The sequence below is a fragment of the Xenopus tropicalis genome, chromosome 7, assembly GCF_000004195.4.
Source record: "Xenopus tropicalis strain Nigerian chromosome 7, UCB_Xtro_10.0, whole genome shotgun sequence".
Lineage (NCBI taxonomy): Eukaryota > Metazoa > Chordata > Amphibia > Anura > Pipidae > Xenopus > Xenopus tropicalis.
Genome location: NC_030683.2, coordinates 125,049,243 through 125,074,524, shown reverse-complemented (window position 1 = coordinate 125,074,524; position 25,282 = coordinate 125,049,243). Strand labels below are relative to the sequence as shown.

General features: G+C 40.8%; 1 protein-coding gene across 50 annotated transcripts in view; it reads right to left on the bottom strand.

Moving 5' to 3' along the window:
- Nucleotides 1-25,282, bottom strand: part of LOC108645188 (putative GPI-anchored protein pfl2) — a 232,587-nt gene that overhangs the window by 190,822 nt on the left and 16,483 nt on the right. For all 50 annotated transcript variants that reach the window (XM_031905270.1, XM_031905271.1, XM_031905268.1 and 47 more), the window contains one exon: nt 24,455-24,505. In XM_031905270.1, the coding sequence (XP_031761130.1) occupies nt 24,455-24,505 (51 nt within the window). The remainder of the gene's footprint in view (nt 1-24,454; nt 24,506-25,282) is intronic.

Genomic DNA, 25,282 nt, shown 5'->3' with positions numbered 1-25,282 from the left:
ATTGGGGGATTTCTTGCATTTTAATGCAGCCATTGGCCCGGGAGAGTTGGGGGAATTTTCAGGAAAAGTTTTATTGTGCGATATTATTGTTTGACTACAGCTCTAATAATGCCTAAGCCTTTATTGTATGTTACATTATTCTGGGATTTATAGTCCGGCAACAGCTGAGTAACGTTTGGTTGAGCCGCGCTGTGCAGCAGGGTTTAGTTCCCCTTTAAAAGTTTCCCTAATTTTATACTGTTTTTTTGTGGTCCCACTAATATATAATATATATTATTGTGATATAAAAATATGCAAGCCCCATATACCCTTAATGGGACTGCACTAGGCAAATCCATAATGGAGAAGGACCTTGGAGTCCTTGTAGATAATAAACTTGGCTGTAGCAAGCAATGCCAGGCAGCAGCTGCAAGGGCAAACAGGGTATTGAGCTGTATTAAAAGGGGTATAGATTCACGGGAGGAGGGGGTTATTATTCCCCTTTACAGAGCGCTGGTAAGGCCCCATCTAGAATATGCTGTTCAGTTTTGGTCTCCAGTGCTCAAACGGGACATTATTGAGTTAGAGAGGGTCCAGAGAAGGGCAACTAAGCTGGTAAAGGGTATGGAAAGTCTCAGTTATGGGGAAAGGCTGGCCCATTTAAGTTTTATTTTACTATAGACACTAGATAAGTCATCCTCCTTGGGTAGATAGTATGGGTCTTGCTATGCAAGATGTGGAAAATGGACTAATGTTGGGGAGTTTTCAAATAAAACTTTAGCAAAGTTTTTACAATCAACATAGGAAAACTCACCAAACAGAAGAATCTTTGCAATATAACAAAGTGCCATATTTACACAGGAACAGCAACACTGGTAGAGATGATCCTGATGCACCTGTGGAACGAGGAAATATTTAGTTTTGTGATATAAATGCTCCAGGGTTTAGCGTTCCAATAAATGCAACTTTCACTTTGCTTGACAAATGTACATTCCATACGTGGCTCACATGTAATTGTAGCACAAAGGATTCAAATAACAACTGACTAAAAATTTCTTTTTAGTAAACTGACATGTTTTAAAGGGGATATAAACCCAACCATAACGCTGTCCCACTGCGCCCCCTAGTTTTGCTATAGAAGTTGTCGAAAAACATAATTATAGATGCAAGGAAATTCCCCAATGAGAATTCTACTGAGCAACAATCTGATTATAAGTGCAAGAGAAGTGACCAATGAGAATGCTGATTCCCAGCACTGTGTCAGGCCCCTTGCTGGTACCTTACATATAGAGATAATGATGGCATTTTCCCGTCATTATATGGCACAGGAATCAGACATGGGGATAAAGGGACAGACTTGTTCAGTGCTGGGAAACTGTGCTTATTGCTCCCAACTCCAATTGCAGGAACAGAGAACAGGGAGCCGGATTTACTCACATCAGCTGGGATTCTCATTGGGGGATTTCTTGCATTTTAATGGGGATTTGGGGGAAAGTTTTTTAGTGCAATATTGCTTTAAGAATACAACCCTGATGTTACTGGACTACAGCTCCCAGCATGCCTCACCCTTTATTATATGTTACATTATTCTGGGATTTGTAGTCCAGCAACAACTGAGTAATGTTTGGTTGAGCCGCGCTGTGCAGCAGGGTTTAGTTCCCCTTTAAGCTTAACCCCTTTCTATACAAACTAACATTTTACTAATAGCCCTTACTCTTTTATATATTATAGGGAATTAAACACAAATCTGTCACTGTAATCTGCTACATATAGTTCATGATTACCATGAAACATAGTTTAGAAATATTGCTGGGTTGCATTACTGTCTTTTGTGTGGATAATAAAGATAAAACTGCATTTTATTGTAGATTCTAAGCAGAAATATTGATAGGGAAAAAAATGTGATGTGCTGATGTATAATCTCTATAAAATAGATGGATTTGTCAGCATTACATATACAGGTAAAGCATACATTATATGGAAACCTGTTATCCAGAAAGTTCCGAATTACCAGAAGGCCATCTGCCATTGACTCCATTATAAGCAAATAATTCTAATTTTTAAAAATTATTTCCTTTTCCTCCTGTAATAATAAAACAAAACCTTGTAGTTGATCATAACTAAGAAATAATTAATCCTTATTGGGGGCAGAACAGCCCTATTGGGTTTATTTAATGGTTAAATGATTCCCTTTTCTCTGTAATAATAAAACAGTACCTGTACTTGATCCCAACTAAGATATAATTACCCCTTATTGGGGGCAGAACAGCCCTATTGGGTTTATTTAATGGTTAAATGATTCCCTTTTCTCTGTAATAATAAAACAGTACCTGTACTTGATCCCAACTAAGATATAATTACCCCTTATTGGGGGCAGAACAGCCCTATTGGGTTTATTTAATGGTTAAATGATTCCCTTTTCTCTGTAATAATAAAACAGTACCTGTACTTGATCCCAACTAAGATATAATTAATTCTTAATGGAGGAAAAACAATCCCATTGGGTTTATTCAAAACCCCAGGTCTCGAGCATTCTGGATAACAGGTCCCATACCTGTATTTTATCCCAACTATATCTTCTGGGGCTCTTGTAAAGTAGAAGACTATTGGAATGAGGATGGGGATTGAGATAACAAAATAAATGAATTGGGACAGTCTTACCCAGAATGCTAATACTTTGGGGCTGATTTACTTACCCACGAACGGGTCGAATGGAGTCCGATTGCGTTTTTTTCGTAATGATCGGTACTTTGCGATTTTTTCGGATTCTTTACGAATTTTTCGGATCCAATACGATTTTTGCGTAAAAACGCGAGTTTTCCTATCCATTACGAAAGTTGCGTAAAAAGTTGCGCATTTTGCGTAGCGTTAAAACTTACGCGAAAAGTTGCGCATTTTTCGCGTAAGTTTTAACGCTACGAAAAATGCGCAACTTTTTACGCAACTTTCGTAATGGATACGAAAAACTCGCGTTTTTACGCAAAAATCGTATTGGTAACGAAAAATTCGTACAGAATCCGAAAAAATCGCAAAACATACGAAAAAGTCGCAAAATGTTCGTTTTCAAGTCGGAACTTTTCCAATTCGGGTCGGATTCGTGGGTTAGTAAATCAGCCCCTTTGAGTTTCTACTTAATAATCATTTGTATAAAAAAAAGGTAAATTTATCATTTTACCATTTACCATTATTCATGTAGATTTACTGAATCTTACTGAATGATTATCTGAAACCAAAGATAGGGAAGAGCATGCAAATGCTTAAATGGCAAACAAGTCTGAATGTGAAAGATATTATATAAAGGGAAACTAAAGCCTAAAAAACAATATGGCTAGAAATGTTTAGCTATGAGTTTTGAGCCCTTGTACCAGCCCAAAGTCACCAACGCTCTATAGAAATAAAGCCCCATGCCCCTGAAGATGCCCACAGTAGCTCTCCATATTTTGCCCAACTACTGCACATGCTCAGTCTGCTCTTGGCTGATGTCAGTGACCTGAGCTTAGGGATCGACTCACAATATTCCTCTTTCCTATGCCGGCTTGCTCTAGTCACTGCCTGTTCCCTATTAAACATGCATACAAGCCAACCAATCACAGTCCTGTCTGGCTGCTCCCTATAAAACTCCAGTCCTGCTCTGGCACTTTGAGCTTGGGGCGAGACTTTAGCTGAATCCTTATTGTGTGACTTTTCTTTCCACCTTCTTAGAAAGTATGGAAACATTGACAGAACTTAAAGAAACTGAATTCAGCGCAATTATTTTAAAGCTTTAAATTCTTAATTAAACATAAAACTAGGTTGATTCTATTACTTATATACCATAGAGTGAAAACAACATAGGCTCCCACATAGGGACATACACAACAAAAAACACAAATTATTGTATACAAAGCAAAGTCAATGGAGATTCCTGCACTGACCGGTTATTATATAGAGAACACAAGCTATGGCTAAAGTTTCAGTTACTTTCTGCCATGAATAAAGCTTTTGGAACCTTTTAAATCTGCTGCCCTGGTGCTTGATGAGTGCGTGCTCAACTGTTTGGATTTTTGACTTGGACAACTAATCTCCCTGAAATTTTCCACTGGCAACAAAGATAATAGTTGACTGCGGCAGGCAGGGCTATGACAGATTTGGAGATTGGTTGCCCTCAATAAGTCTCTATGTCGGCTACATCTCTTCGGTTTTGCCAAGTAGCCTGAAGTTCCTTCCAAAAGCATTTTCAGATTATACCCCCATGGTAAAGGAGATTTATTCTGGGTGACTAATTCCCATGTCTGCCATAACCCTAAAGGGATGCAATCTTAAAGGAGAAGGAAAGAAAAAAAATGATATACCTATTTTTGATTAGGGCATCAGCCCCTGTCTTGAACCGCTACATTAAGAAGTTAGCCTCTGCTTGGGGATCGGCGCACCATGCCTGAGAAAATTCTCCCTTGTTCAGTCTTTGGCGCCGACATTTTCAAAATGCATTACGTCACTTCCCCCTTCGGCCGCTTCTAATGCGCATGCGCCGCTTCGTGAACCCGGTGACGTAGGAGAACTGACTGGCGCGCTCGTCTGTCAAGCAGTCATATTTGCGCAGTGAGTTTTGGGGCAGAAGGGTTTAAAGCGCCCTGATCTTTAGCATTGGCAATTGAGAGGGGCTTTTTGGTTCTGAGCAGTATCAGTAATTAAGAATTTAGAAATAAATGTTATATGCCTTTGACTAGCAGCTTGGTTCTGTAGCACCACTCCATTGACACTGTCTATGCTGCGTATGTGTATATATTGTAGATAGCACACCCAGTAATTAATTTGATGCTCTCCCCTGATCCCCTGAAATTTTTAATAAATAATTTTAATTATTTTTGATACTGTTTTTTATGTGGGATGTCTGGTGGATGTGGGATAGTGGAACTGTGGCTGGGGATGTGGGACTGTGGCTGTAGGATGGCTGGGGATGAGGGACTGTGGCTGTGGGATAGTGGGACTGTGGGATGGCTGCGGATGTGGAACTCTGGCTGTGGGATGGCTGCGGATGTGGAACTCTGGCTGTGGGATGGCTGCAGATGTGGAACTCTGGCTGTGGGATGGCTGGGGATGTGGGACTCTGGCTGTGGGATGGCTGCGGATGTGGGACTGTGGCTGTGGGATGGCTGGGGATGTGGGACTCTGGCTGTGGGATGGCTGGGGATGTGGGACTCTGGCTGTGGGATGGCTGGGGATGTGGGACTCTGGCTGTGGGATGGCTGGTGGATGTGGGACTCTGGCTGTGGGATGGCTGGTGATGTGGGACTGTGGCTGTGGGATGGCTGGGGATGTGGGACTCTGGCTGTGGGATGGCTGCGGATGTGGAACTCTGGCTGTGGGATGGCTGGGGATGTGGGACTCTGGCTGTGGGATGGCTGCGGATGTGGGACTGTGGCTGTGGGATGGCTGGGGATGTGGGACTCTGGCTGTGGGATGGCTGGGGATGTGGGACTCTGGCTGTGGGATGGCTGGGGATGTGGGACTCTGGCTGTGGGATGGCTGGGGATGTGGGACTCTGGCTGTGGGATGGCTGGGGAGGTGGGACTCTGGCTGTCGGATGGCTGGTGGATGTGGGACTCTGGCTGTGGGATGGCTGGTGGATGTGGGACTGTGGCTGTGGGATGGCTGGGGATGTGGGACTCTGGCTGTCAGATGGCTGGTGGATGTGGGACTCTGGCTGTGGGATGGCTGGTGGATGTGGGACTCTGGCTGTGGGATGGCTGCGGATGTGGGACTCTGGCTGTCAGATGGCTGGTGGATGTGGGACTCTGGCTGTGGGATGGCTGGGGATGTGGGACTCTGGCTGTGGGATGGCTGCGGATGTGGGACTCTGGCTGTCAGATGGCTGGTGGATGTGGGACTCTGGCTGTGGGATGGCTGGGGATGTGGGACTCTGGCTGTGGGATGGCTGGTGGATGTGGGACTCTGGCTGTGGGATGGCTGGTGGATGTGGGACTCTGGCTGTGGGATGGCTGGGGATGTGGGACTCTGGCTGTGGGATGGCTGGGGATGTGGGACTCTGGCTGTGGGATGGCTGGGGATGAGGGACTGTGGCTGTGGGATAGTGGGACTGTGGGATGGCTGGTGGATGTGGGACTCTGGCTGTGGGATGGCTGGGGATGTGGGACTGTGGCTGTGGGATGGCTGCGGATGTGGGACTCTGGCTGTGGGATGGCTGGGGATGTGGGACTGTGGCTGTGGGATGGCTGCGGATGTGGGACTGTGGCTGTGGGATGGCTGGGGATGTGGGACTCTGGCTGTGGGATGGCTGCGGATGTGGGACTGTGGCTGTGGGATGGCTGGGGATGAGGGACTGTGGCTGTGGGATAGTGGGACTGTGGGATGGCTGGTGGATGTGGGACTGTGGCTGTGGGATGGCTGGTGATGTGGGACTCTGGCTGTGGGATGGCTGGTGATGTGGGACTGTGGCTGTGAGATGGCTGCGGATGTGGGACTGTGGCTGTGGGATGGCTGCGGATGTGGGACTGTGGCTGTGGGATGGCTGCGGATGTGGGACTGTGGCTGTGGGATGGCTGCGGATGTGGGACTGTGGCTGTGGGATAGCTGGGGACAGGGCCACCATCAGAAATCACGGGGCCCCTCACAAGATTTTCTGGGCCCCCCTCCCACCAGTACAAAGGACTCACAGACATGAGACATTGGTAGCCAGAAGGGCCCGCCCTAATACATGGTAGACAGCAGTGCCCCCAGTACATTGGTAGCCAGCAGTGCCCCCCCTAGTACACTGGTAGCCAGCAGGGCCAACCTAGTACATTGGTAGCCAGCGCCCCCCCCCCAGTATATACACACTACAGGCTTGGCCAGAAAATCTAAACATTGCCCCTGAGAGTGACCAGCACACCTCATGCACTTATCTAATAGCCAGAATTACTACTATATGTGATGAGCATGAAAAATATTGCAGAATGAGAACTGTGCAGAAGTTAAAAAGATTACAGTCCTATTCATTGTGCCTGAAACTAATCCTAATAAATCAATTACAAAGCAGTAATATAAGACAGTAAATAGCATTTTACTCAGTCTGTAATGCAGTTTCAAGTTGGCACAGGAAAGTCTTTCTGCTCTATCCAACTCGATTTCAGCACAGCAAATGCAGCCAGAGGCACTGTGCAGGACTAGAAAAAACACAGGAGCATTCTGATTGGACAGTAGAGTGAAGTGGGCGGGGCTAAGGGGGGTCAAACATTTCTTCAGAGACTGCAGATCTTGAAAGGAAAAAAAAAACGGAGTTCTCTGCTGCGCACTGAGCATGTCTGTGCCCGGGACAATCTGTGTCAGTGAGACAGGAAGTCTCATGTTGTTTTTAGACTTTCCTTGTCCTTTAAAGCTGTACCATTGTGCCCCCTAATTTTCTACTGAAGTTAACAAAGAAATGTAATTACACCAAGAAAAACAGTTCACCAATGAGAATATTGGGTACCAAAAGCTTAGATATAGGTTAAATCCAGAGTGCTGGCCAAATTCAGAGACCATTATTAGGAGGTTTTCCAAGGCCTGGTACAGCAGCATGTTGTCAGCATGAAGTGCCCGATTTCCTCAAAGTGCCCGATATCCAATTACTGTATATGTGTATGTGGGTTTTGCTACAGACACAACAACTGCCCCTGGATATGTCCCCACCAAAGGCGGCTGCCCATATTTTCCTGGGAGTCACTGATATTCTAGCAGATACATATTAAAATGAATTTTTGTGTTCTGGCATCGTTTTCATTTCAAGGTGTTTTTACATCATAAATTAAGAATAGGGTTTTTTTTCTTTCATTCAAAAGAATTTCAATTCCTACTCACTGGAGATGTCAGTGGCAAGTTCTGCTGGTTTTTCAGGTATCAGTTTATGTCTCTTTGTATCATTACCCTAATTAGGGCTGGTTTTACAAGTACTAAGAAATGTGTGACTTTCAAAAGACCTGCGACTTTCTTCCCATATTGTGCAGAAGTGTTTAGTCTCCCCTAGTCATATAGTGAAATATACTATGGGGCAGATTTATCAAAACACGAGTTTGAATCCCGAATGGGAAAAATTCGGATTGGAAATGATAATTTCTGAAGATCGCAAATATCACGAAAATGCTTACGAAAAAAATGTATTAGTCATGATAATATCGTATTGGCGTTCCGAAATTTCCATACCGAACCATAGCAAACAGCGGCAGAGCCTTTCTGAATTTTTCGCGCCGCGCAACTTTGTCGTGCGGAAAAGGCGCACGAGCGCGAAAAAGTTGGCGAGAATACGCTCGGAGCGTTTGGGTCTTTGTAAATCTCCCCCTATGGGTTGCTTGTTGGGCATTTGCAAATGCTTGGCATTCTGTTAACACCTAGTTATCAAATATGGCCTTTATATGATAACTAGGGATATGACACAATCTCCCGCAAACCTTCAACTTAAGCCCCTTATTATATTCTTAATCAAGTAAACTACCAGAAGAATTTAGGATCCATATTTCACTGGTTTGGATGAATTTGTAGCTACAGAGTATTGGAAAAGATGTTTATCAGAGCTGGGCCCTAGGCACGTGCTTCTTCTGCCTACCCCTGATTCCGGCTCTGAGGCTTATTATAACATCAAGATACACTACTGCAATTTTCAATATATTTTTGTGTGACATGTTAACGGTTAATCTCCATTTATAATATATCTAAAATTACCGTAACATATGTTAAAAATGTGGATCACAATTGGTATCTTACTCCACCAAAATTCAACGAGCTGGTCTTCTGCTTTATGTCCCAGAGGACAAATCTGCAAATGACCAACGTGTGTGGTGGAGATGTCCCATACTCCAAGGATTGTGGAGAGACATCTTCAACCTAATTAATGATACCCGAGCGATAGAACTTACTGCCAGCAAACCAAACCATACTATGAAAAATGAACATATATTCAGTGCTTAACTATGTTTGCCAAAGAAATGAGCCTACCCCATTATATACACGAGATTAAGAATAGATTGTGGTGGGTCATGGAGATGGAGAAACTTACAAAAAGTTTAGAACATATAGTTATACAGACAGGGCAAACCATCTGAACAGAGAATGTATAGGTACCCTAGATCAATTCCCCCCTTCTCTTCCTTTGCCTCTTCCTAAACCACCCTCCTACCTTGGTTAGTTTCTTCTAATTTTTATTTTTGTTACCTTTAGAAATTTAAAACCAGTAATAGCAACTGTGCATAAAAGAATCTAGTAATACTTGCCCTTTTAAATTGCCTTTATTAATGTGTATACAACAAATGTACATGGTACAATGTTGTTACATCAAAGCATAATTGTTGCTGTGTATTTTTTATAAAAAACAAAACAATGAATAAAAGTGCCAGACTTACCAATCTCCTTACTGCTACGCGCTATCAGTATTCTTATAAGTACAGGAATAAACTGCAGCACTGGTTTTAAATGAAGTTTTTTCTTTCTATATCCTATCAGTAAATGCTGGTAACCTCCCTTTGAAAGGCGTGGAAACTTGCCAAAAATCCAAGATACCTGAAGTCATGAAAATGTGAACAGACAAGAAATACTACATAGATGGTTCGAATGTTCTAGAATTTAGTAGTTGTAAGCTATTTGGATTACATCTAGCAGCTTGCTTTAGTTTTATCCATAAAAATGTTCACCAGGGCTACTCATAATAATGAAAATTTAATATAAGCGTTGATAATTGTCTCAAATATAGTCAATTAACAATTCTGAAATAATTGTTTGTTTCTCTTCCCTCTCACAGTCGCACACATGTCTGGCCACGGGGGGAGGTGCGCACAAGGGACAAGTTACAAGTTGTCTGCAGTGTCGGCACATCCAGGTACGCATGGACACACATCCAGAATATGTTTAAAGAATATGTGCCTACTTCCCACAACATCCACTTGAATGGTAGGCGCGCACGCAAGCGAACACAGCGTCCGCCCATGGAGGGGGGGGGGTGCGTACAAGGTGAGCCAACTGCTAGAAAAAATGTGTATAACGTGTATATGAATGGCCCAGATAACTGGGAAGATATATGCCTTTTGGAACCGAGCTGCTCGGGAGGTATATGTCGCTATTTCGTCTGTCCCCCAGAACAGGAATTACATAGGACCATTCTATTGGTTGGTAATGTATGTAGGTTTCTGCATTTTTATCCCTTTTTATTTTATAACTGTTTGCAACTTTGTATGTCATTTTTGTAAACTTAACTGTTTTTATATAATATATGCACTGTCCACTTTGGATTAATAAATATAAAATTTAATACGTTTTTCTTTGCTGCTCTAAATTAACCTTTTTGCCTTAAGTGGTGTGTGTATGTTAAATGCTTTTTAACCCCTTGCTAGTAAGAAGGAAAGTGTGTCTGCTTAACCCTTTGTTTGCTTGCGGGAAAGTTGTGTGTTGTCTAACTTGCATTGTCTGTGGGAGTGTCTGTGAGAGTGCTTAGCTAGGAAGTTTAGGGTGACTTACTTCTGTGAAGCGTCAGTGTGCAATAGACCATCTAGACTTGGGTGATTGCGGCCTTTAAAATGCAGTGGTGGCAGTTTTTAAGTTTAGGCGGGTTGGGACTGTTTGGGTGTGACTGCACAGGTTGTCGAAAAACTTTATAGTTAATGTGTTGACCCTTACAGCTGCACGCCTGGTCACGTACGTCTGAGGTGGCGGTTTGTGGCAGGCAGCTAAACATCGACCAGGGTATCCAAGGTAACTTTGGGTCCCATTAGCCCTTGGCTATAGTACATTTGCCTGCTTGTTTATCTGGGGTGGGGCATATTAATAGAGGGAGGTCTGGCCTCTGTTACTACCAGGTATTTCAATATTCTCCATATGTTGGTTCAAGAATAACTTTTGAAATGGTAAAGTGAATTATTTGCTATGTAAACAGTGTCATTTAGAAATAAAAGGGTTGCAAATGTTTCTTTTAATTCTGCTTACACCCAGCCAATCTGTGCTACTGCTGCTCATCCAGTCATGGTCCCTTAAACTTTAATTATTAACTACTTACGGAATACTGGGGTATCACAAGGTAAACTATCAAAAGTGTCCCTGTTGCTGTGCCTACTGAATTGACACCCCTGCAAATCATCTTTTGTGATTTTAACGGTCATATAGATGATCCTTTATAGCCTCCCTTTCTCAGTCTTACCTCCTCAATTGACCTCCAGCATCAGACAGACACATCAACCCTTAAGAAAGGGCAATTTCTGAATCTAGGCAATGAAAATCAGAAACAGAAGCAGGCTTAAGGCTGAGACCTGCTGTTGAGCCTGCTTCTGTTCCTATGATTTTATTAGCCCAATATTTCCCCTTCTGTTGGTAAGGGAGAAGGAACTACGGTTTTGGCTCTTAACAGTTTTCCTTTTCCCCTTTCTGTTCATCATCTTCACACTCCCTAACTTCACCTTCTCCTTTCCCAACTTTACTAGTTTGGAATAAACATGCTATAGACCTGTCTGCCCTAGGCCACTCTCTCAGTCTCTTCTTGCTTAGTGATACAGGTGTAGGGAGGTAGTGCTGGGCCTGGAGGAGCAGGCACTGAGACTGTGTCTGTATGTTGTAAGCAGCTGCCTAGCAACCAGCTGAACAGCAAGCTTCAGGAAGTTGCAAAGCAGCCTGGGAGCCACCAAAAGGAAAAGGAAGCTGGAAAGCCTGACAGAGGAAGTCAGGGGGAGGAGAAAGAAAGCTCCAGAGCTCAGGAAGCTGAATGTGGGCTCAGAGAGCTGAGCAGCACCAGAGAAAGCTGGCCTTTGGAACAGGCTGGTACAGGGAAGGCAGACCCTGTACCTGGAGAGACAGAGATCCTGTGAGGAGTCATGACTGGAGGAACAAACACCTGCAGGGGGAGCCCATCTGAGTAGCTAAAGGGGCTAGTAGTCACACTGTGTGTCTGTAGGTGCCGGACTCACCTGAAGGTTCTGTGTAAAGCATCCACAGAGATCCCTGGAGTGAGTACAATTAAAGTGATAGTACTAAAGGAGTGCTCGAAGATTAATTTAGACTGTTTCCTTTGGACGGAGTGAAAGCTTTCGCTGGCAAAGGTAGTTAGTAAGGCCCTGATTGCCACTCTGTTAGGAGTGTTATGTGCATTAGTTTCCCCTTTATTTCAGATAAAAAGTTATTTCATTTATCAAGTACTGTGTGTGCATTATCATTGTTCCTAGTGGGGCCCCCGAAGGTGCACTCCCGGATCCCAGTAGGTGGAGGCACTGCACTAATAAGTACCAGGTACCCAGTCTCTCCCAATACCACTGGGGAGTGATTCAGGTTTGTCCCGTGCCATCAGGTAAGTGCCTCACGTGGAGTGTAACACAAAAGAGCCAGAAGCAGTGTGGATAGGGTTACACAGGTTATCTGATCGATATCTATAACCACATTATTTTCTTCATCATTCAATCATACTCATGCTCAAATCCCTTACCCAGAACTCACTCTCACATAAGCAAAACCTCTTACCTTCTTCATTTTCCTCTGGACTTTGCTGACTTAGTAGAATCCATCCACAAGCAGATTCCCACCTTTACTAACACAAACTATCTTCTCCTTCCTTAGACCCCCGTCTATCTGCCTTCATTCTTGTAACTGTCCCCAAAGTCTCCCAATTTCTAGGGCCATATTTATTACATTATGAATTACATTACATTCATTATATTCATATAGGGCTCAATGGCACTCTGCAGCTCCAACCTGGCCCAAGGAAAGTCTCCCATAGGGCTCAATGGCACTCTGCAGCTCCAACCCGGCCCAAGGAAAGCCTCCCATAGGGCTCAATGGCACTCTGCAGCTCCAACCCGGCCCAAGGAAAGTCTCCCATAGGGCTCAATGGCACTCTGCAGCTCCAACCCGGCCCAAGGAAAGTCTCCCATAGGGCTCAATGGCACTCTGCAGCTCCAACCCGGCCCAAGGAAAGCCCCCCATAGGGCTCAATGGCACTCTGCAGCTCCAACCCGGCCCAAGGAAAGTCTCCCATAGGGCTCAATGGCACTCTGCAGCTCCAACCTGGCCCAAGGAAAGTCTCCCATAGGGCTCAATGGCACTCTGCAGCTCCAACCCGGCCCAAGGAAAGTCTCCCATAGGGCTCAATGGCACTCTGCAGCTCCAACCTGGCCCAAGGGAAGTCTCCCATAGGGCTCAATGGCACTCTGCAGCTCCAACCTGGCCCAAGGAAAGTCTCCCATAGGGCTCAATGGCACTCTGCAGCTCCAACCCGGCTCAAGGAAAGTCTCCCATAGGGCTCAATGGCACTCTGCAGCTCCAACCCGGCCCAAGGAAAGCCTCCCATAGGGCTCAATGGCACTCTGCAGCTCCAACCCAGCCCAAGGAAAGTCTCCCACAGGGCTCAATGGCACTCTGCAGCTCCAACCCGGCCCAAGGAAAGTCTCCCATAGGGCTCAATGGCACTCTGCAGCTCCAACCTGGCCCAAGGAAAGTCACCCATAGGGCTCAATGGCACTCTGCAGCTCCAACCTGGCCCAAGGAAAGTCACCATACCGAAGCTTGAATGAATCCAAAATTTTCTTACTCATTGCGACAATTATGATATTTCTGCACAAATTGTTGCACAAATTGTCACAAAGTCCAAAAAAGTTGCGCAAATTATCGAAAATATCGCAGAAAATACACAAAAGTTGTAAATACAAATTTTTTGTAATCGGACCTGTCTTACTGAACTGAATATGCCCCCTAATGTCATCCCCACTCACAAACTCTTCTCTTTACCCTTTGCCTTCTTCTCTGTTCCAACACTGTGCTGATGAACTTACTCCAGCTATGCGCAGCTCGTATGTAGTTTAAAATGTTTATTTTCATCGGATGTAATTTATATCTAGACAAGATCAGGTAATTGTATTAATATTGCTTAAAGGACAAGAAAGGGTTTGACCCAAAGTCTGCAGTGTGTAATAATGTACCCTAAGCAAGTAATATGTTAAAATACTTCCGTTTCCTTCTGCCTCCAATACTTTCTTCTATTAATGCTCCATCGTGGTTGCCATGTTCCTTCTGCCGATGTCACTAAGATGGCCATGCTGAATGATCTGTGCCAAAATTCCAATCAGTGCACATTTCTTTTGTGTTGATTTGCGCATCACCATGGCAACCTTGTTTGGGTGTTGCGATTGGTGTGCTCTTACTGAAGGCGGGGCTTTGCAGGGGTCAGTGCTTGTGAGCACTCCTTCTCCCAGAGTACATGGTGAACTCACAAGTATTATTTATGTGCACACCCCGCCAAGTGATTCTACATTCTGCTCATGCTCAATAGTCTTGGTCTTGGAGAAGGAAAGGTGATTCATGGGAATGATACTTAGTGCCCCAGTTTGCTCATTATGTGCATGCATGTGAAAGTGCCCCAGCTCTTCAGGGCCAACAGCTACATTAAAGGGGTACTAAACCCTGCTGGGTGCACTGCTCAACCAGCATGTGAAAAGAACAACATGCAAAATAATATCTTCCAATGAGAATCCCAGCTGATCAACTGATTGGAACCTTTTAATTAAAATGCAAAAGAACTGACCAATGAGAATACTGATTCCCAGTACTTTGGCAGCTATCTTGCTGTTATCCTACATACAGAGATGATTGTGCCATTTTGGCTTCATCATATTCCACTGAAATCATGGGAATAAAGAACAGACTTTAGTTGAGTTAAAATTCTCATTGGAGGATAATTTTGCATATAAATTTAGCTGTTGGCCCTGGGTCTTTCTCACCCACATGCACATAATGAGCAAACTGGGGCACTAAGTATCATTTGCAATTGGTCTTCCTAATTCATTTTTTTATAGTTTGTATTTATCTATTATTATCTTAATAACCCCCTGTTTGTATTAATGTATTCTAATGTACAGCGCTGCGTATTGGTAGGTAGTAGCATCTTACAGAACAGGCAGTACTTACAACAAATGGTCACAATGACTCTCTACCCGCAGGGCACAATGGGTTAACTCCCTGCTTTCAGGAATATGCTTCCAGTGGAACCTGGGTGATCACTATCTAACCCTAGGTCTGTACACTGTTACCCTACTCTGGGTAGTATTATACCCGGGATAATAATCCCTCTACAATTCCTTGTCGGAAGCTGCTCAATAAATAGCCCTGCCTGTCTATCACACCTAGTGTGACCTATAACAGGGGCTGGCTATTCTATCTGCGCCTACCTATTCCCAGATTCAACAATATCTCCCTACCTGCTTGTTCAGGCAGAGAGCTTCACAAAATGGCCTCCAGCCTCATGGTTGCTCAGCCTTTTATACAACTTGGTTGAATGAGTCTCATGACTGGGCTGTTAATATTGGGGGTATACATTGTTTCGGAGGGACAGGGGCAATAGAAAAGGAGGAGGAGTGTGTCTGTTCATTAAGCAGGAATTAAAAGCAAATATTAAGGAGGAAGTGATGGGGTTAACAGAGGGAGCTGAATCCTTATGGGTTGAGCTTCTCACAGATTGGTAGATTCCTTACTAACTAATTGTAGGGGTATGCTATAGACCCCCTAATGTAAGCGAAGAGGAGGAGGCCCAGCTCCTGTTGCAAATAGAAAAGGCTGCTAGTTTGGGGCAAGTGATAATAATGGGGGATTTTAATTACCCTGATATTGACTGGGGCAATAGTACTGCCAGGACAGTAAATGGGAACAAGTTTATAAACTTGCTGCATGACAACTTTATGTCACAGGTTGTTGAGGAGCCAACCAGGAACCATGCTATACTGGATCTAGTGATCTCTAATGACCCAGAACGTATAGCAAATGTGTGAGTGGTTGAACCCCTGGGTAATAGTGACCATAATGTTATTTCATTTGATGTTTGGTGCAGGAAACAAATTTACACGGGGGCAACAAAGACACTGAATTTTAGGAAGGCAAATTTTAGCTCCTTAAGGGCAGCGCTTCAGGGCATAGATTGGGGCATTATGTTTTCTGATAAAAACACAGAGCAGAAATGGTTGTCATTTAAAATGATATTAAATCATTACTGTTTTCAATTCATTCCATTAATAAGAAAAAGTAGAAGTGTTAAGAATCACCCTATGTGGCTTAACTCTGAGGTAAAGAAGTTAATAGGGAAAAAAAGGAAAGCTTTTAAGAAATATAAGTCAGAGGGGACAGTAGCTGCGTTTAATGAATATAAACACTATAACAAGTGTGTAAAACAGCAATCCGGAAGGCAAAGATAGAAAATGAGGAGCGCATCGCGGCCGAGGCCAAGACTAACCCCAAAAAGTTTTTTAAGTATATTAATAGTAAAAAGATGCAGGTTGAGGGTGTGGCCCCATTGAGTTATAATAACAATATGGTTACAGCGGATACAGAAAAGGCAGATGTGCTTAACCAGTTCTTTTCTTCTGTGTATACAGTAGGGGAGCCAGTGGGCCAAGTCCCACCCAATAGCTGCACTGTTGCCTCAGCTCCAACTACACAGTGGTTGGCACAGGATATGGTGCTTAAAGGGTTACACACGATAAATGTAAACAAGGCACCTGGGCCAGATGGAATACACCCTCGGGTACTGAGAGAGCTAGGGGCAGAATTGCAGTGGCCCTTGTTTCTGATATTCTCAGACTCTCTTTCATCAGGTATGGTACCTAGGGATTGGAAGAAGGCGAATGTCACTCCCATATTTAAAAAGGGAGTAAGATCTCAGCCTGGCAATTATAGGCCTGTAAGTCTGACATCCGTGGTGGGCAAGTTATTTGAAGGGACTGGCCCGATTGCCATCTTGGAGTCAGGAAGGAATTTTTTCCCCTCTGGGGCAAATTAGAGAGGCTTCAGATGGGGTTTTTGCCTTCCTCTGGATAAACTAGTAGTTAGGCAGGTTATATATAGGCATTATGGTTGAACTTGATGGACGTATGTCTTTTTTCAACCCAACTTACTATGTTACTATGTTACAACAGTGCCACCTTATGGCCAAACTGTGGAACTGCAAAAGGTCACTTTATGACCTAGGAAAAAGGGACTTACTTCCCATTACATTAAGGACCTTTTATAGCTGTCCATATAACTAGGGGACCACAGAGTTATAAAAGGTACAATTTACCAGCTCCCTTCAAGTGCTTACCAGGTAACTGTAGATCCTAAGAAGTGAATGATCATCTCCTGTCAACCCAATAAATAATTCCCAATACTTTACTATTGTGTTTTTCAAGCAAAATAAATGCTGCTTATACTAAATAATTATTTAGCCCTTCCTTACTTCAGTCTTATAATCCACAATTAGTTTATACAGCGAGCCACCATTTTGTGCATCCTGTTATTAATATACTGTTGGCCCCAGAGTGATGCAGCCTCCAGTTTGCAGGAAAATGGTCATTTTCAGAACAGAAGTTTTCCAAAAGTAATGGTGTGTATGGCTAATATGGCGTGCGTTTTTTTGAAGGCGTGTGTTGTGTCAAATACCGCATGAAAATAGTCTTCATGACTTAAATAACGCAAACAGCATCACGTCTAAATTAACACAAGTATCCTTTTAGTGAATCGTGCATTAAGACGTGAAAAATAAGACGCAATAAAAATTTTAACGCATGCTATAAATAGCGCTCGCTTTATCGACCTTTAGTGAATCGGCCCTTATTGCTGTTGAATGCCAAACTGTGCTTTCCCCACTAGATAAATGTTAGCCACAAAGTCCACCCAGTTAATGACTGATAGCGAATGTAGTTTGCAGTTTGTATCTATGTATGGGTTGCATTGATACTGTGAAATGTGAGGAAATATTCTGCATTGTTGGTAAAAAAAAACATGGCCATTTGCTTTTGGCCCCTACACTAATGGGCGGATTTTTCAGAATTCAAGTTGCTTTTTTTTTTCTTGATTTCATAAAAAAATTGAATGCAAATATACACAAGAATGTCCTTAAGAATCACAAATAGTCAAGATCTATCAAAGAAAGAAAATGAGAATGGTTTAAAATATCGTTATTTACTTGTTTATTTCCCAGTTTATTAAAATAGTTGAGATTTTTCAATTGTAAAAATGTATTAACCCAATAAGAATACTGATATAAACCATTGATTTTATTGCAAATAAAACATTTTACAACAAATTGATATCAAACTTGCCTAGTGACATTGTAGAGAAAGTTAAAAAAAAAAAAATTTGTTTAATTTAATCCCATTTCCATAAATGTTATTTACAGGTATCGGACCCCTTATCCAGAAACCCATTATCCAGAAAGTTCTGAATTACTGAAATGCCATCTCCCATAGACTCCATTTTAATCAAATAATTAACATTTTTAAAAATGGTTTCCTTTTTCTCTGTAAGAACAGCCCTATTGGGTTTATTTCATGGTTAAATGATTCCCTTTTCTCTGTAATAATAAAACAGTACCTGTACTTGATCCCAACTAAGATATAATTACCCCTTATTGGGGCAGAACAGCCCTATTGGGTTTATTTAATGGTTAAATGATTCCCTTTTCTCTGTAATAATAAAACAGTACCTGTACTTGATCCCAACTAAGATATAATTACCCCTTATTGGGGGCAGAACAGCCCTATTGGGTTTATTTAATGGTTAAATGATTCCCTTTTCTCTGTAATAATAAAACAGTACCTGTACTTGATCCCAACTAAGATATAATTACCCCTTATTGGGGGCAGAACAGCCCTATTGGGTTTATTTCATGGTTAAATGATTCCCTTTTCTCTGTAATAATAAAACAGTACCTGTACTTGATCCCAACTAAGATATAATTACCCCTTATTGGGGGCGGAACAGTCCTATTGGGTTTATTTAATGGTTAAATGATTCCCTTTTCTCTGTAATAATAAAACAGTACCTGTACTTGATCCCAACTAATATATAATTACCCCTTATTGGGGGCAGAACAGCCCTATTGGGTTTATTTCATGGTTAAATGATTCCCTTTTCTCTGTAATAATAAAACAGTACCTGTACTTGATCCCAACTAAGATATAATTACCCCTTATTGGGGGCAGAACAGCCCTATTGGGTTTATTTAATGGTTAAATGATTCCCTTTTCTCTGTAATAATAAAACAGTACCTGTACTTGATCCCAACTAAGATATAATTACCCCTTATTGGGGGCAGAACAGCCCTATTGGGTTTATTTAATGGTTAAATGATTCCCTTTTCTCTGTAATAATAAAACAGTACCTGTACTTGATCCCAACTAAGATATAATTACCCCTTATTGGGGGCAGAACAGCCCTATTGGGTTTATTTAATGGTTAAATGATTCCCTTTTCTCAGTCTGCCGGGTATGGTGGTAAGGTATTGGACAGTACTAGACCATTGTGGCAACCCCTAAGGTGGGTACCCACGGTGATGTTGGATATAGTCAGTTACTTCCCCAGGGCTTGGTCCTTTGTGGATTGTTTGTTTAAGAATAGTGGTGTAGATAATACAACGCTATGCATACTCACTGAGCCAGATGCAAGCAGTTAGTGGTATGGCTGCCATTTGGAAGGGCTGACTGGCAGAGGGCCTTACCTATTGTTACCCATTCTTACAATGTTGTACTATGTTAATCAATGGTATTAACAAAGTAAATTGTGGTTTATATATACAGTATATACAATATTCAATGTTTTACATGGCTGTTGTAATGAATAAAGCTGTGGCCATAACATCCAATTAAAGGTGATGTCACGCATGGTAATTTAGTGATGGTTAAAGGGAGCGAGCAATGGGCCCTACCCCTGGTCATGTTTTATCATTACAGCATTTTTCTTTCTATTATAAACAAAAACAACTTTATCTTTTCCTTATGCAAAAGGTTTTTGTTTATAATATACTGTCCCTGGAGTTTTCTAAATCTTCCTTTAATGACACTCAAATGGCAGCAAGTTCCTATAATACAAATGTGTAACAAAAACAATAAACTGAGAAAATCCAAATAATGTGCCAGTAAAACCAGAATACAAAATGGTCCAGGTATGGAAGCCCTTTTCCAGAAAGTTCCAAATCAAACTACAGGAAGGCTATCTCCCTTTTTAACTCCTTTGGGTAAAAAAAAACAAATGTAAAAATAAACACAATGGACTTAAATATTGACTTAGGACGAGGCTTATATCTCAAAAACAGTTCTGTCATATGGCCAATGTATCTAGGTTCTGAAGTACCTGGGTACAAAAGGCAAGTCCAAAGCTGTGCATCAACGCTGGCCAATAACAAACAATGGTTTAAATTAAACATGCACTGCCACGGTTGTGTTCCTATCAAAACCATATCAAAAACAAATCAAAAATAAAGAATATAATGTAGGTAAAACATAAACCCACTTCCAAAATGTAGGTCTCACTATCATCATTAGGGATGTAGCGAACATCGCCAAAAATGTTTGCGAACCCGTTCGCGGACTTTCGCCAAAACTTTGCGAACCCCATAGACTTCAATGGGAAGGCGAACTTTAAAACCTAGAAAAGCCATTTCTGGCCAGAAAACTGATTTTAAAGTTGTTTAAAGGGTGCCACGACCTGGACAGTGACATGCAGGAGGGGGATCAAGGGCAAAAATTTCTCTGAAAAATACTTTGTAAAAAAAACGCCCAAAAAACCGCCAAAAAAACCCGCCAAAAAAACCCGCAAGCTATTCCTATGTATACGCAAAGGCGGAAAAACGAAGCGAAAAAACTGAGGTGAAAAAACGCGGCGAACCCAAAAAGCGAATTAGTTCGCCGGCGAACAGTTCGCTACATCTCTAATCACCATCAATAATTCCATTAATAGAGTCCATAAATCCCAGAGGATACTGGCCCAATGAGGATCTTGCCCAATGCACAGGCTTCCATGGGGGGCACCATGAATGAAAATGGGAACTTTTTTATGGAACCCCTTGGTGGGTTCTAGGGGCATCTAAATTAGTGTCTATATATGTAATAATAGGGGATTCATTATTATTAATTATCCACAATATAGTGAACCATGTCACATGAAGTTAAAAAAAGAAAAACATAGATATAAAGAGATATACACAAATATTTTGCAGGTAGTAAATGCTCCTTGAATATTCCAGGTTGTCACTCCTCTCTCCATGACTATACTGGGTGCTAAAAATAAAATAAAAATATAAATACATATACTGCACAAGGACATTTTATAAAAATAATACTAAGGTTATTACCTGAGCCGGATGTCACAGCTGTCGATGTATTACTGGCCTTGAGAGTAGAGAGAGCTGAACATAAAATAAAAAATATAAATACATACTGTATGGGTGATACTGATAGTGTTGTATTTTTGGGCAATTTGAATTTTTTGTGGTAAAATTCATTCATTTGATGGTTAAAAAAATGTAAGTTTTTGAGAATTGTTAAAAAGAAAATATGTAAAAACCGTGAATGTAAAACTTCAAAATCTAAAGTCCTGGAGAAGTCAATGGGAGCTTGCCTAGGCGCAATTATAACTATTTAGAAAATTGTGTTTTTCGAATTTTTTCAGAGATTTGTGACCCAGTAAAATCAACTCAAAAATTACAAATACGATTTTTCTTTACTGTTTTATTGGATTAAACAGGAATTGCTCCAGCGACCATTTTAGGAGCATTGGAGAACAACGTGTAAGTTTCACTTGAAACTGAAAACAATGATGGGATTAAGTTCCTCTTGAAAATGGCTGACTTTATCTTATAATTGCTTAGTAAATGTGCCACTGATAGTTACCCCAGCTAAAGATACTTGTTTTAGCTTTTTTATGTTTGTACAGGTATCCAGAATGCACAGGACCTAGGGTTTTCCAGATAAGGGATCTTTCCGTAATTTGGATCTCCATAACTTAAGTCTGCTAAAAATCATTTAAATATTGAACAAATCCAATAGGCTTGTTCTGCCCCCAAATAAGGGGTAATTATATCTTAGTTGGGATCAAGTACAGGTACTGTTTTATTATTACAGAGAAAAGGGAATCATTTAACCATTAAATAAACCCAATAGGGCTGTTCTGCCCCAATAAGGGGTAATTATATCTTAGTTGGGATCAAGTACAGGTACTGTTTTATTATTACAGAGAAAAGGGAATCATTTAACCATTAAATAAACCCAATAGGGCTGTTCTGCCCCAATAAGGGGTAATTATATCTTAGTTGGGATCAAGTACAGGTACTGTTTTATTATTACAGAGAAAAGGGAATCATTTAACCATGAAATAAACCCAATAGGGCTGTTCTGCCCCAATAAGGGGTAATTATATCTTAGTTGGGATCAAGTACAGGTACTGTTTTATTAATACAGAAAAAAAGAAATAATTTTTAAAAATTAGAATTATTATAATGGAATCTATGGGAGAACTTCGGAATTCGGAACTTTCTGGATAATGGGTTTCCAGATAAGGGATCCCATACCTGTACATTATTTTTATTTTATGTTTTTTAATTATACAAGTTATGAAAATTGATAAATAAGACTATTTAAATACTAACTGAGCTCTGACACATTTGGAGCAGATTTATCCAAATGTGTGCTTAGAGCCCACTATAGAAAAACTCACCCATGTTCTATTCAATCCTATGGTATTTTTTAGGCAAATTTATCAAATGGTGAGTTCCTACTTTCACCCATTAAAAATATGCTTCTAAAAATAGGAATAAGTAAAATGTGGGTGAGTTTTTATGTATTAAGCTTCAAACATTTTCACATTTTTAATAATCTGTCCCATTTGGCTCATGTCATGATATGTATCTTACTAGAAGCTCTTTTATTTTATAGATTGCAGTTCTCATATTGGCAACGATATATACGCTAAGGGGCAGATTTATCAAAATGTGAGTAAAGAGCTTAATACATCCCTTGATCCATTCATTTCTATGGAATTTTCAAAAGCGTATTTATGAATGGGTCAAAGTTAGAACTCACCATTTGATAAATACACTTCTAGAAATCCCATAGCAATGAACAGAACAAGGGATGTATTAAGCTGTTTACTCACATTTTAATAATCTGCCCCTTAGCCTATTGTTACACCTATGCATTATATTCGTTATGGGAGCTTATGTAACACACTTTTTAATGCTCTTTTTATCACAGATTGCTTTAGTTGTATTTAGGTAGATGTTTTTGTTTCTGTTTACTTGATTGTTGGGGGGGTTGTTTGAGGTAAAATATAAGGAAAATATAAATACAGATACTGTGCAAGGATGTGGGTAATCAGAAAGAAAAAATAGGTTATTACCAGTGCCAGATGCCGCAGCTGATGACGTGTTACTTGTGTTTAGAGTAGAGAAAGCTGAACATAACAGAAAACTATTAATACATACTGTATATTGCACAAGAACATAATTACAATAGTTATTAAAAGTGCAGAATTCTTTACGTTGTCCCAGATAAAGAGATTATTTTTTCTTTTTAATTCTTATACTTTTTTATTTTATGCTTTGGAAAGTATTTGAGTTTCTCTTTCACAAATCTGCAACTTACAGCTTCAGATCTGGGTCACTGATAGTGATGAGTAATTTTTTTTTTTCGCTAGGCATGGATTCACAGTGAATTGGCGAATTGTTTCGCGAAACTTCCCCGAAATAGGCATGGTTGCGTCAAAATGGGTGCAGTTATGTCAACATAGTCATGGTCGCATCAAAATGGGGGAGTCGTGTCAAAATAGACACAGTCCTGTCAAAAAAATCTGCGCACGACAAAATGGTTTACCAAATTTTTTCACCCTTTCATGAATTTTTCAGCAAAATGGGAGAGATTTGCTGATCATTAGTCACTGATCGAGCAACCAAAACCCAATTTTTGGAAATGTTTTCTTTGCTGTTCTTATTTTTTTAGCTTAGTCTACTGAGACCTTCCATTCTATCATCGAAACCACTGGCACGTGTAGGTGCTGTTTGGCCATAAAGTTATTTTTATCAATCTTAAATCAGACTTACTGCCTAATCATCTGGTTTGATCATCATACAACTACGTGCACCACAGACCACTGAAAGTTGACCCAATCTTTTTTAACCTTCTTGACTCTCCATAGTGGACTAAGAATCAATGAAAGGTTTACTAAAATTGAAACTGGGAAATCCCAAAGAATTTCCAGCAGTTTGCAAAATCTGTGAGCAGTGCTTTGAGAAGTCATTCTTGGGGTGTTAGCTTTCCTTCTATCTCCGTTGTAAAGAACCACCTTGGGCAGCCTGGTTTGAATTGGATGTTTGGTTTATTCATTATTTCTGATCATTTTCTTTCTATTTTGTATGTGTAGATGTGGAGAACATTTTTGATCTCTAGTTTTACTGTCAACTGTTATTTAGGCTTTTTCCATTTCTTGGTTCTGTTTGCGTTTGTTCAACTATAGGAATTTATTTGAGAGAATCAGAAAACTCTGAGTTCTGAATCCTATACAATGGCACTTATCCTGTGGCCTATAGCTTTAATATTAAACCCCATGGTTTCCTCTATATAAATTACAAAAGGTGATATACAGTATGTAGAATTTTTTTTACAGGTAGCAAGTATTCCTCAACAATAGTGGGTGATAAACATGCAAGAATGATGGAAATATATGTACTTTACAAGGACAAAAATAATAAATTTAAGGTTATTACCAGTGCTGGATGTCCCAGTTGCTGCTTGAGTTGCTGTAGTGACTGCTGAGCCTAAAAAAAGTAATACCAATACATAGATTACACAAGGATATACCTAATTGAAAATGTAAAATGCATGTATTAAAAGAGTGAAGTGTTCCTTGAGTTGTCCCAGCTAAAAAGATACTTTTTAGTTTTTCCAATTTATATCACTGGAGCAGTGAGTGCTGAACAAAACAGAAAAGTATAAATACATATATTGCACAAGGACTTATGTAAATAAACAATTAAAATGTATTAAATGAGAATTATTGTAGCTTTTTAACTTTTATCTGTCTTTGGCCAATTTAAAATGTACAACTTCAAACACTCACTGGATGAAAAAACTTGAATTAAGGAAAAAAAATACTAACATTGATAAATAATCCCCTTAAGGTCTGATTTATTAAAATTCAAGCTGGCAATTTTTTTCATAATTCAAGAAAAATCACGGCAAAACAAAAAATAAGAATAGACAATATAAAAATATTCTTCAGATCACCAAATAGTCAGTATTTATTACAGAGAAACCAGAAAAAAACTCTCAAATAGAAGCTAGTGAGTTTGTATAAAAGTCAACATTTGAAATTTTCAACCAGATTGAAAATGAACATGAAAAAGTTATTCTCCCTGAAGTGCAATTTTTTTTACTTTTTTAAAATTTATTGCACAATTTTCTAAAATCTACTACTTGATTCACAGCCATTTGAGCCCAGATATGTTTTGAGCTTTAGGGTTTTGATAATCTGACATGCTCATGGCTAATCTGTAGGGATTCCCCACAGTATCTTATTCCTACTTTTCCTATTT